Source organism: Euprymna scolopes, chromosome 3 (assembly GCF_053919585.1).
Source record: "Euprymna scolopes isolate OS-2025 chromosome 3, ASM5391958v1, whole genome shotgun sequence".
In the NCBI taxonomy this organism is placed as follows: Eukaryota; Metazoa; Mollusca; class Cephalopoda; order Sepiida; family Sepiolidae; genus Euprymna; species Euprymna scolopes.
The window spans coordinates 40080499-40092548 of NC_136484.1; the positions used below are offsets into that span (position 1 = coordinate 40080499).

The window sequence follows — 12050 nt, forward strand, 5'->3', positions numbered from 1 at the left end:
AATCAGTCTAAATTCTCGCCTTAAAACTGAAGACCCACTACTCAAAACAATGAGGTATTACAAAAAGGCTGATTGCGAAGCCATCAGGGATCTCATCAGAGATGCCCCATGGCAAAATATCTTTACTCTTCCAGCAGAACGGTGTGCAAATAAGACCACTGAATGGTTCAAAACTGCAATTGAAGCACATGTTCCCACACGGAAATTCTATAGCAAGCCCCACTCTCCCCAATGGTTTACTTCTGCTTGTGCAGCTGCCATTTGTCAAAGGCAGCATGCATTCCGCAGATTCAACCGACATAAGTCCAGCTCAAATAAGCAGAAGTATATAGAAACTAGAAATAATTGCAAGAGAGTGATAGAGACAGCTAAGACAGATTACTCTGAAACAACCAGAAAATGTATCGAAGCACAGAAATTAGGAACCCGGGATTTTTGGAAAATCTACAACAGCGTAGTAAATAATGGATAGTCAACTATTCCCCCACTATCAAACATTCATGAGGTTGCTTGCACGGCAACTGACAAGGCTAATCTGCTTGCCAGCTGGTTTGCCTCAAACTCCACACGGAACCCGGTTCACCACTCCCTCCCTGATTTTCCTCTGCGAACAGACGCCACACTAGACGATTTGAAAATCACCCCTCCTTAGGTACATGCTATTATTAAAAACCTAGACACCTCAAAAGCATGTGGACCAGATCTCATCCCGGCTGTGCTATTAAAAATATGCTCTGCCGAGGTTGCTCCAGTTCTCTTTAAACTTTACAATAAATGCCTTAACGAATTTTGCTTTCCCCGACTGCTGGAAAACCGCCTCTGTGGTACCAGTCTTCAAGAATTCTGGTGAAAGAACTGACCCGTTAAATTATCACCCCATTAGCCTCCCCCCGCTTTTTGCCAAAATATTTGAGTCCTTAGTTAATCAAGCCCTAGTCCAGCACCTAACAGCTGCTAAACTCCTGACTGACAAACAATATGGATTCAGGCAAGCCCGTTCAACAGCAGATATCTTAACTGTAGTTTCTGAACGTATATACCGTTCATTGGACAAAACAGGGAAGCGTAGAACGGTAGCCCTTGATATATCTAAAGCTTTTGAGAGGGTATGGCACGATGGTCTTCTAAGGAAAATTAGATCATATGGAATCACTGGAAGAATTCATAATGTAATTAAATCCTTCTTAAGTAAGAGAAAAATCCAAGTTGTCCTCGTCGGTCGTACATTTGTACAATTCATACAATATGATGTAAATGCAGGAGTGTCTCAGGGGTCTATCCTTGGATATCTATTATTCCTGATATTTATAAATTACCTCCCTGAGAAAATTGTTTCGGAGATGGGTATATTTGCCAATGACACCACTCTCTATAACAGATATGAAGGGAAAACAAATGAACACATATCCAAGGAAATGGCAGAAACACTAGAGGATGACTTCCAATCTGTAGTGGAATGGGGACAAAAATGGATGATCGCATTCAATGCTGTTAAGACTAAGCTTGTTTCCTTCAATAACTACAAGAAACCTTCTCTACCACCAATAGCAATGGCCAAGAACACATTGCCTGAAAGTACTTCTTTTAAACTCCTCGGCCTAACGTTTACATGGAATATGAACTGGAATAGATACATTGAGAGCATTGCCAAGGCTGCTGCAAGGAAGGTTGGCTCCCTCTACCGTGCTAGAAAACTACTTACGCCTGACAGTATCCTGTACCTCTATAAGGCCACCATTCGCCCATGTATGGAGTACTGTTGTCACATCTGGGCTGGTGCATCTGCTGCTTGTCTCTCGCTCCTGGACAGGGTTCAAAAGAGAGTCACCAACCTGATAGGTCCTGAACTGTCATCTAGGCTTCAGCCTCTGTCCCATCGACGAGATGTTGCATCCCTCTGCCTGTTCTACAAATACTTTAATGGTGAATGTTCTGACGAACTGCAAATACTTGTACCTCCCCGACGTAACTACCTCCGACAAACCCGACAAGCTACTAAGTCTCATCCCTTTACAGTAGAGATCCCTAGGTGCAAGAAAGCCTTTTACTCCAATAGTTTCTTCCCCAGAACTGCGGGTCTTTGGAACTCCCTTCCGGGATTCTGCTTTCCCAACTGCACTGATATGCAGAAGTTCAAGTGTAATGTTAACAAACATCTTTCTACTCATCTCCCTTCATAATGACCCCGCTAATTAAGTCCCTGATAGTAGCCCCCTGCTTCAAAGTGGCACTGTGCCTTGTTTGGGGTGAAAATTGAATAAAAAAATTTTTTTTTTAAATCATAAATTATAGTGATTATAAATTATAGTTATCATACATTATAGTGATTATACATTATAGTGATTATAAATTAGAGTTATTATACATTATAGTGATTATAAATTATAGTAGCTTCCTTAAATATTGAATCCTTTATAGTGGTTATACATTATACACAATAGTGATTATGCATTATAGTGCTTATACATTATACATAAATATAGCTATAGATTATACTTTATGCATAAATATAGCTTCAACTATGCATTTTGTTGTTCTTGCCATCTGTATGAATTCTATGGAGATAGAATGGAGAGAAGCTTATCTCAAACCAGACAATGTCATAATATCACGCCTGACATATTTTATTTTTTTATGTGTTGCGAATAATGTATGGTGGAGACGACGTTTCTGTCCATTGCACTATAACTCCAAGTCTAGCTTTCCTCGGCTCATAACAATATTTAAATATTGAGCCGATTTTTGTTTGAAAAATTTTCCTTGAATTCAATACCTACATTTTCCCAAATATTACATTCGAGAATTTGTTAATCAATGATGTTATAAAATCCATAAGGCAACAAAATGAAAATGATGCAATATTAACAAATATAAGAAAATAAGAACGAAAGAAAGAAAGAAAGCAAGAGAGGTGAAGAAGAAGGACTGGGTAACTCTAAACCGATCAAGAGCGAAGATTAGACTGCAAGAAGATGAAGACAAGAAACAACAAGCCTTTGAGAAGACAATAAAATGCATCCTCAGGGATTGCAGTGATGGATCAACTTTTGCTGACCATAAACTGTAAACTTGGTACTCAACAATGGATTCTATATGATGGTATGTTTATATAGATGTGTATTTAATTATGGCAGCAGTGTACATTCTTTGTCAACAAAAAAAAAGAACTAGTTCACAGCAGCTCCCTCAGAAGGTGACTTTGATATCAGTAGCCTCCCAGCGGAAGCAGTATTCTTCAACCCCCAGTCCGCGGACGAGAGCTTAAGCGAAGAAAAGGCATGCATCGTTCCCCTTCGGAGAAGCACCCGGCGACGGCGATCACCACCCCATTTCTGTGATCATGAGATTAGGAGGGAGTGTGATAGATATAGAGAGGACCTACCTCAGAAGCGGGCGAGAATCTGTCTCGGCAGCAGGCTGAAAAACAGAAAAAGAAAAAAAGAGGCCCAAGATGCCGGCTGTTGTCTTTTAAAGCCTCCGGTCACATGTAGATCTCTAGCAGTCTCGTGTGGTTTATGCAAATTGGGTGTGCCCGAAACATTATAAAAGGCGAGTCGCTGAGGGGAGTGGGAGAAGCGTTTAAGACATGCGAATAGAGAACGTCGACATGTATCTCGTGTTGTGAACAACGAACTCTACTCGGCTCAACTTGTGACTAGCGAACCTCTGCTTTACGTTTTAACCAAAAAGTTTTGTTGCTTTGCGTTAGACAAAGACTTCTAATACAGTATCAGTGTACATTTTCCGTCAACAAAAAAAAGAACTAGTGTTGAGCTGCAAAGGTAAACAAACTATCAAGATGACTGACGAAAACACTATTCTTGGAGCGTGAAAAATGGTTCAAAATTTGAAAAGATAAACTAAATGCTGATGTAAATCCATTCAATAAATGTCACAGTTGTATCAATATTTGGTTTATTTTTTTTCGAATTTGGAACCATTGTTGACGTTCCAAAGGCTGTTTCGAGTGTCTATTTACTTTCGCAATTCGACAAACCGAATGAAAAGCTTTAGATTCCCTCAAAACACACAAAACTTACCAAAGTAAGGAGGAAAGTAACATTTCTTGCTTTTGGTAACATTCTTTTGTTATATATTTCAATTATTGATCTTTTTTTGTTTGTTTGTTGGTTTCTCCACATAATCCCCAAAACGGTAGATTTCTATCAATATTTGGTTTATTTTTTCGAATTTGGAACCATTGTTGACGTTCCGAAGACACTGTTTCCATCAAGCGTTACAGTTCGATACATGCAATTAAAAGAGAGAATTCCTTGGCAAGTGAATATATCAAAGATTCTTAAATGTATTGGTAATGTTAACGTAGGAATTTTAAATGTTATAACGATATTTAAAAACAAAAGTAGGTTCTCATGTAGCTATTGTCTCCCTGATTCTACTTTCGCTTTTTTTCGCTCACATGCCATATTCTAGCAATGAACCGACATCAGTGGACATTTTTGCACCAATACGATCATTAACAACGGTTTTTGTTTCAGTTTAACCTATTTCATACTGATATTAATTATTGCATAATACATATAATACATAAATTTAATTACTGTTGCATACTGGTCTACATAACATTGGCATATACATTTACACATATGTGTAGGCATCCATATTTATAAATGTCTCTGATATCTTATAGTGAGTATAATGTGTATATACCCACAGTTAATTATCTTGTAATGTTCTTTTTCATTAAATGGTCGGCTGCGGGCGAATAGTTACCCTTATAAAGACCATTCATTTATTACGTGGCAATGCATAACATTTTCTGGGATACATACTTCCTTCCTCTCAGTGGGTCTGTAATTGAAAGTTTCTGTGGAAGAAAACACCAAATCAAAGTTATATTCTTCTATAACTTTATTTCGCCGGTCATTATTACCCAATCGGAGCTGCAGGACTTTGTAATTTCTACATTATGCTAAAGTCGCGTTTCTCTCATCTTCTAAAATGCGGAGACGATATCTTCTATGCCAATACTAAAATCATCTCCTTTATTTATGGTATAACATTCTTGCTTGTTTTAGCATTCCTACGTTAACATTCCTGATGCATATGTTCTGAAATTATATTTTCCTAGCATCAACAACGATCATAATAATAATGGTGCAGGTTAAATGGCAATCCCGGCAGTGTTCTATATAACGCTACAGGTTGACAATATAAAAACAGCAGAAGACAGCTAGAGGTTGGTGCTGGAGGTTGTTTATGGCAGAATAATCACAAATATGATTTTAACTGAAATGTAAAGATGCAAAGATAAATCTTAAGGATTTTTATATTTTATTTATTGATAATTGTACAAGATTTATTTTTCAAAACATAGTCTTGCATATTGTTTTTTTTTTTTAACAATAGAGTAATATAGAATTCACAGCATTTCCTTGAGTTCCATGGCTCTTTTATAGTCCTGAATAGCTAAATCTTTCTCACCTATTTTGCCACGGACATTTGCCCTCTGCACAAGAGTCAAGGGATCGTCTGGGAAAATTTCGAGAGCTGCAAAATAAAACATTAATACTTTTTTAAAAAGAAGACATGCACGCAAGTGTGTTTAACCGTATGACGAAAAGAGATAAAAGACACGTCAACATGTATTTCAAACAAATGTCAAACGTCAATGTTTCTGCACGTTTAAGGAGAGGACTGATTTTTACTTTATTTGCCTACTTCGGACTAATGTTCTCATCTTGAGTGTTAATTTCACAATGTTACGGACGATGTAACCTCCGACCTTCCTCAGGTGTATCTTGTCAAACTCTGGAATATTTCCGTAAAACTCAGAAACCTGCATGGAATTTCAAACGAAACCCTTTATTTAATCTATGGGGGTAGCATGCTCTCATTCTGTCAGCCATGACTAGGTAGAAGTCCTAAGTAATTTGCTGTTGTATTTTAGAGAGTCAACCGAGCTTAGGATTGAACCTTCATTATCCAGAAGAATGTAACCCACCACAAAATCTTATCAAGAACTTCATCCACTATGTCACAGGTGCTTTGGGGAGGATTGTAATATGAATTTTAGAAGCTTTAAACCTATTTTTGTTTTTAGATGTACAATCTAACTACTTATATTAATATATATATGATTACTCCATTTAATCCCATAAATTAATAAACGAAGACATAATTTATCAGTATTTACTTCAACAGTGCTCAGTACATAGGTAGAGCTAGGTAGTAAGTTATGAAAGCCTGACGCATTCTCACGAGAATGAAACGCGGAATATTCTGTGTAGTTTAATTACCACATATATTTTGATAACTTACTCTACTTTATATATATATATATATATATATATATATATATATATATATATATATATATATATATATATATATACACTAGTTCGACAAAACGATTCCCAAGTACGACAGGATCCACATGAACTAGGTCGAAGGTTACATCGACCAAAACATTGTGAAAATAGCACAAAAAGTAGCCTGAATAATGCAAATAATATGGATACATTCAAGTTTGTTTTTGTTTTAAATAAATGTTACTATTCAATTATTATTTAAGAAATGCTGACTTTTTTTAAATGGATAATCATTTTCATTTACTTTTTCAATCATTACTTTTCCGTTTGGGCGAGGGGTAGTGGTAGGTGGGGTAAAAGAAAACTTACTTCACTTTCATTGTCCGTCCGTAATGAATAATAAAGAGGTAATTCAATCTGTATCGAAGTTAAATTGACATGCGAAATAAACTTACACATTAAGTTGTATCATAATTTTATTAATACTATGGTGGTATTTATGCAGAATAGGGGCCGCATTATCGTCGCTATCTTTCAGGCCTATTATATAAATCGCCTGAATGTACTGAATAAAACTTTGTGTTTTTTTCCCGAAAACGCTGGCCAATTCTGAAGACGGTGCCAAATGAAAACTTTATTTTTTTTCTTTTACCGAAAAACGACGACTAATGTTTAAAACGCTAGAAAACAGTAACAATCAAGGAAAACATATACTTATAATCAACAACAGTCACATACAGTAATTTCAATGAAAAAACGATAATGTTATTATTTAAAAAGAATTACTTACAATGGGCAAGGGATCTTTTTAATTATTCTGTACGTAAATTTGACAAATTAATAAATAAAAAAAAATACTGTTTGTCAATTGCCGGCTGCTGTGATTTTATTGGCTAAGCGTTTTAGGAACTTCTATAGTATATGTAACCTGCCCATAATAAAGCGGTCCCTATTCTGCATAAGTACCCCATGAAAACCTTATGAAATGTCACAGTTGTATCATTCATCTGTTGCTTCAAAATATTTCTATTGCATAGAGATCCGGTATGACGTAGACCCCATAATATTATTATACCACCTTTGTTCAACCTAATATATAAGTACTCTTGTTAAAGTAATTTCAGACTATATCGGTTTATGGCGATATATGACCAAATATCTAGTAGGATTGTGTGATATATTTCGATTTAATGGACGTTCGACATAAGCCCTACAATATTATTGTAACAGATTTGTAACACACATGCCGTGCGCCCAATTCAATGCATGCAGAAATGACGTAAATGAGCAACGGAACCGAAATGAACATTGTTCCAATTTAGGGTAGGGAGAAGGATTACGATACTGCACTGAATTCCTTAGCAGAAGATCGAGAAAGTGTATTTTGACTGGGTTTTAACTTTGGACACAAGAGTGTATCAGATAAAAAATTTTTTAAGCTATTATTTTTTTTTGGGGGGGGGGTATGACGTCTGCAGTTATCAGGCAATCCCATCTTTTGGAAAGCAATCTGGCAACCCCATCTTTAAAAATGGGATGAAAAGTATTCGCATATTATTATTAGAATAGATTAACCAAAGACTGTTCTTTTTTATATTTACAGCAAAATACGATGTGAACAAGTGAAGCATGCATGGTCCCCCGTGAGTGCACAGTGAACAAGGCATGAAAAAATAATTAAGTTCAGCATTTACTCCCTCCCCGTTTAGCCCCAAAATCCCCACAGGACGTCAAATCCTGATGAAAATGAACAAACGGTGCAGTTTTAGGCCTTAACATATGTAAATTTGAGTTCTGTACCATGCAACAAAAAAAAATGGCTAAATCCATCATTTGCACCACCACCACCATCCCCATTTAGCCCCAAAAATCCCCATGGCCTTAACATTTTTAAATTTGTGTTCAGCACCATGCAAAACTGCTAAACAGACATACACAGAAAATTTTGGACAAATATGGTAAAATAGTCCCAAAAATGGAGTGTTTTTATTAGCCCTAAAAGAGCCCCTGGGGCACACCCAAGTGTTATCACGGAGTATAGACAAGCAAAATTATATAGAAATCAGTTAGTTACAACTTTTCAGAAAGTCTTATAAAAATTCAAGGCATCAATTTTTTTTTAATAAGCACAAAAGTGTCAATTTTAGCCAGTTTAACCCGAAAGGAACCCCTAGAGAAGAGGGGATGGCAACCGGAGTTTTCCTGTTACGCTTTTACTCGTATCATGTTTAATGTTTGTGCAAAAGTTAAAAAAAATTCCAAAGTGTAGTTATTGAAAAAAGTGCGAATGGACGAACGGATGAACAGACAAGGGTGAATTTTAAGGTCCATCCTCCTTTTGTCAGGGGACCAATAAATGATGTAGTTTTTAATATGCAAATATAATTTCGTTTATAAAATAGATTTTGTTTTTGTAAACTTAGAATACATGGTGACTCCTCCCCCCAAAACATAAACAAAACATGGAACCGTGAATAATATTTTAAATCTATTCTCCAATCAAACCATATTCGGTACAAGTAACCCTAACCCTGACTTGACCACCGAGTTTCAGTCTTTTTTTTTTATCTCTGTTTTATGGGAACTAACAATGTACAGGGTGGAACAATAAATTTATCGCCCTAAAGAAAACAGCAGTACAACTTTATTTTAAAACTTTTATTGAAAAGATCAATTCAGGTAACTTGATTATGTAGTACAGCTGACATCTATTTAATGTAGCCGCCTTCAGCTTTGATACTGGTCCGGTTCTGACAACATGCCTTTTCCAAAAGTGCTGGCAGGAGCTCAGCGAATACTCGGCAGATAGCGGCAGTCAGGCTGACGTTGGTGCTGTTAGAGATCATGTTGGTGATGTTCTTGGTGTATGACCAAACGAAGTAGTTAAGCAAGTTCAGATTGGGGGAGGAAGGAAGCCAGTGGGAGAAGAGTACAAAGTCGTAACACTCCTTTTGAAGCCAAGCCTGGGTATCTTTGGACTTGTAGGCCGGCGCCGAGTCCAGCTGCCACACCCAAGGTCTGCCAGATTGCACCAGGGGATCACTACACTCTTCAGCACATCCAGGTACACTTTGGCGTTGACTTTCAAGCCAACTTCAAAGATATGAGGTGGCATGATGTGGCCCTCATTTAAAACTACACCAAAGATCATAACAATGGCTGGAAACTTCATTGTGCCCTAAAGTGTTCAACCGACGAGAGTTGCATTTTGCTGGCAATGGTCCTGTTATTATAACTGGGATCGATAGAGAGCATGAGTTGTATAACGGCACATCTCTGATCTCGCTCGTTGAACATTGAGTCACTTTCAGACATGATAGAAAGCTCCTATCGCTCTTGGGATTTGTACACAACTGGCAAACTAGTAGATGGTCTGCAAGAAAAAAAAAACGGTTTACATCAAATGGAAATGGAATCATGTCGTCTTTTTTATGGCTACAATTTTATCGTTTCACACTGTATACATTAGCACAGATCTTTATTAAGATCTTTATAGTAAAGAAAATTTACAAAGAGATTTTGTAAGACTAAACAGTGATTTAAACAGGATAGGACAACTCACTATACTTTAAATAAGTCAGTGAGGTTATTATGTAGACACTTTGGTGATCGTTTCATCAGAAGATAGGTAATCCTGAAGGTGTTCTATGTTAACCAGATCTTAACTTACAACTTTATATCTGTAGAAAAGATAATGCCTACCAAACCAGTTCTCAAACAATTTCTTAACTATTACAGCTAAAATCAGGGCAATGCTAAGAGAGGAATGTGGCAGGTGTTAGTGGCGAGGTAACCTTATATTTAAATAAATTCTAGAAAGATATTTGTAAAATGTTTATTTCAAAAACTTTATTTTTACCTTGAGATTTGAACAAACTGCTAAAGAAAAAAAGAAGAAAAATTTACATGTTCAAATTCGTTGTCATTTCAGAGTTTTCTAAAAACAGACACCAGTAACTGACGTCCAAGGTAAATTCTTGCTTGAAAACATAACTTGGTTGTAAACGAATATACTGATATAATCTTCCTTGTTATGTTAAAAGAAAAATACAAGATGCAGGAGTTCTTTGAATACTCCGAGGTTCTTACCTAAAGTGAAGTCCTTCTCTGCTAACTTGTACTTTTGTAACGATGCATAGAGATTGCCTCTGTTGAAATAGATGTGAGCATAATATGGACACATCTTATGAGCCTGGTCAAAATCTGATGAAGCGCCTCCAATATCTTTAAGCATCACCTGGAATATATTTAAAATGTATACATTTATAATTTCTTGAAAAGGAATTATATTGAAACATTAGCACCATTGATGGAAAACATATATAATATTATTCTCTACTATCTATTTCAACCAGCATTGTGTTACGTTGTCGTATCATAAATGAGCGTTTGTTGTATATTGGTTGAAACTGGAATGGAGATGATATATTAAAACGTGTCTATTTATAAAGGATTGTTACGTTGTGTGTGTGATCATCTAATGGTCTTTCTATTATATATGTTCATATGCTGTTAAGTGTGAATATGTGTGTGACATGCATTTTCACATACCTCTGCTTCTTCGTTGGTCCATCTGGAAATTCTCGTCTGGGAGGGAGACCTGTTTTTGGGGACGAAGATTTATTTCACACCAAGAAAAGAAATCGGTTCTATAGTTTATTTCACTTTCCCAGATGTCTTGCAGAAGGTGGAAAGTGAATTTAGCCTGTGTTGTTTTCTTCTAGGTCTTATTTTTACCACGTCAGCGTTCCCCACCTCCAGCGAAGGGGAGGAGACAACGGCGAAGCCGTCCGTTCGGTTCTAAGTCCAAATCAAATCTCATCGATTCAGCTAACCTGATCACATGACTCACACGCAATCCAATCAGCTGATCTTAACTTCCGGCCAACGTGTCTACACTATTACTCACCTCTTCCTCTCTCTCTCTTTCTCTCTCTCTCTCTCTCTCTCTCTCTCTCTCTCTCTCTCTCTCTCTCTCTCCATTCTCTAACAATTGTCCGTGGGTCTTTTTTCTCATTTTTTTCTTTTAGCGATTTTTTTTTATTTATTTATTTTCCCCCCTTTTCAGGAACTCGAGTTTACTTTTGTGTGGCTGTCTTTCAATTGTTGCTTTAAATCATTACAGCAATTTAAGAGCTACACTTCCAAGAATCTAACAGATGCGTATATCTAAACCTTATTATTAGAAGCTAAATGAGCTATCTCTTAATTACGACTGATTATAAAGAATTCACATTAAAAAAACATATGTATCCATATTGATTTCTTGCTTACCTCGGTGGTGGGATGACTTAACTATTAATTTCAGTCAGCAAATAAAATTTCCTGTGCAAGGTGGAGGGCTGATATAATAGGTTAAACAAAATGAAAATCTATCATCTTCAAAACAGGTGTGTTCAACAGATGTATATATAACAACGTTTTAACAGATATATATATATAACAAATGCGTCAAAAACAGTCAAATGTTTGTGTAGTATCGACTTTTACTTAATCAAAATGAAGAATCGGTGCACACGCAAATATTTGTTGTAAAATAAAGTCCGATGGCAATTGTAGTACTTTTTTTTAGAAAGTGGCACTCCTCTTCTCTCCTATATAATTATATTAATACAAAATACAATTGATCAGATTATAAAAAAAAAATAAAATAAATAAAATTATCAGATTAAATATGAAAATCAATAAAATAGATTACAAATATATCGTTTTTATCTTTAAAAACATAGTTGGATGGAAATTATGTTTATATTTAAACAGATTTTTATGCATATTGTA

At 36.2% G+C, this 12050-nt stretch overlaps 1 protein-coding gene across 1 annotated transcript in view; it reads right to left on the reverse strand.

Annotated features, from left to right (window-relative positions):
- Positions 1-5283: 5283 nt before the first annotated feature.
- The window catches only part of LOC145254614 (uncharacterized), a 1033347-nt gene continuing 1026580 nt past the window's right edge, over positions 5284-12050 (reverse strand). The window contains exons 53-54 of the mRNA XM_080113229.1: positions 10362-10509; positions 5284-5511 (exon numbers count right to left, since the gene is read on the reverse strand). Coding sequence (XP_079969355.1) covers positions 5384-5511; positions 10362-10509 — 276 coding nt within the window. The 3' untranslated portion in view covers positions 5284-5383. The remainder of the gene's footprint in view (positions 5512-10361; positions 10510-12050) is intronic.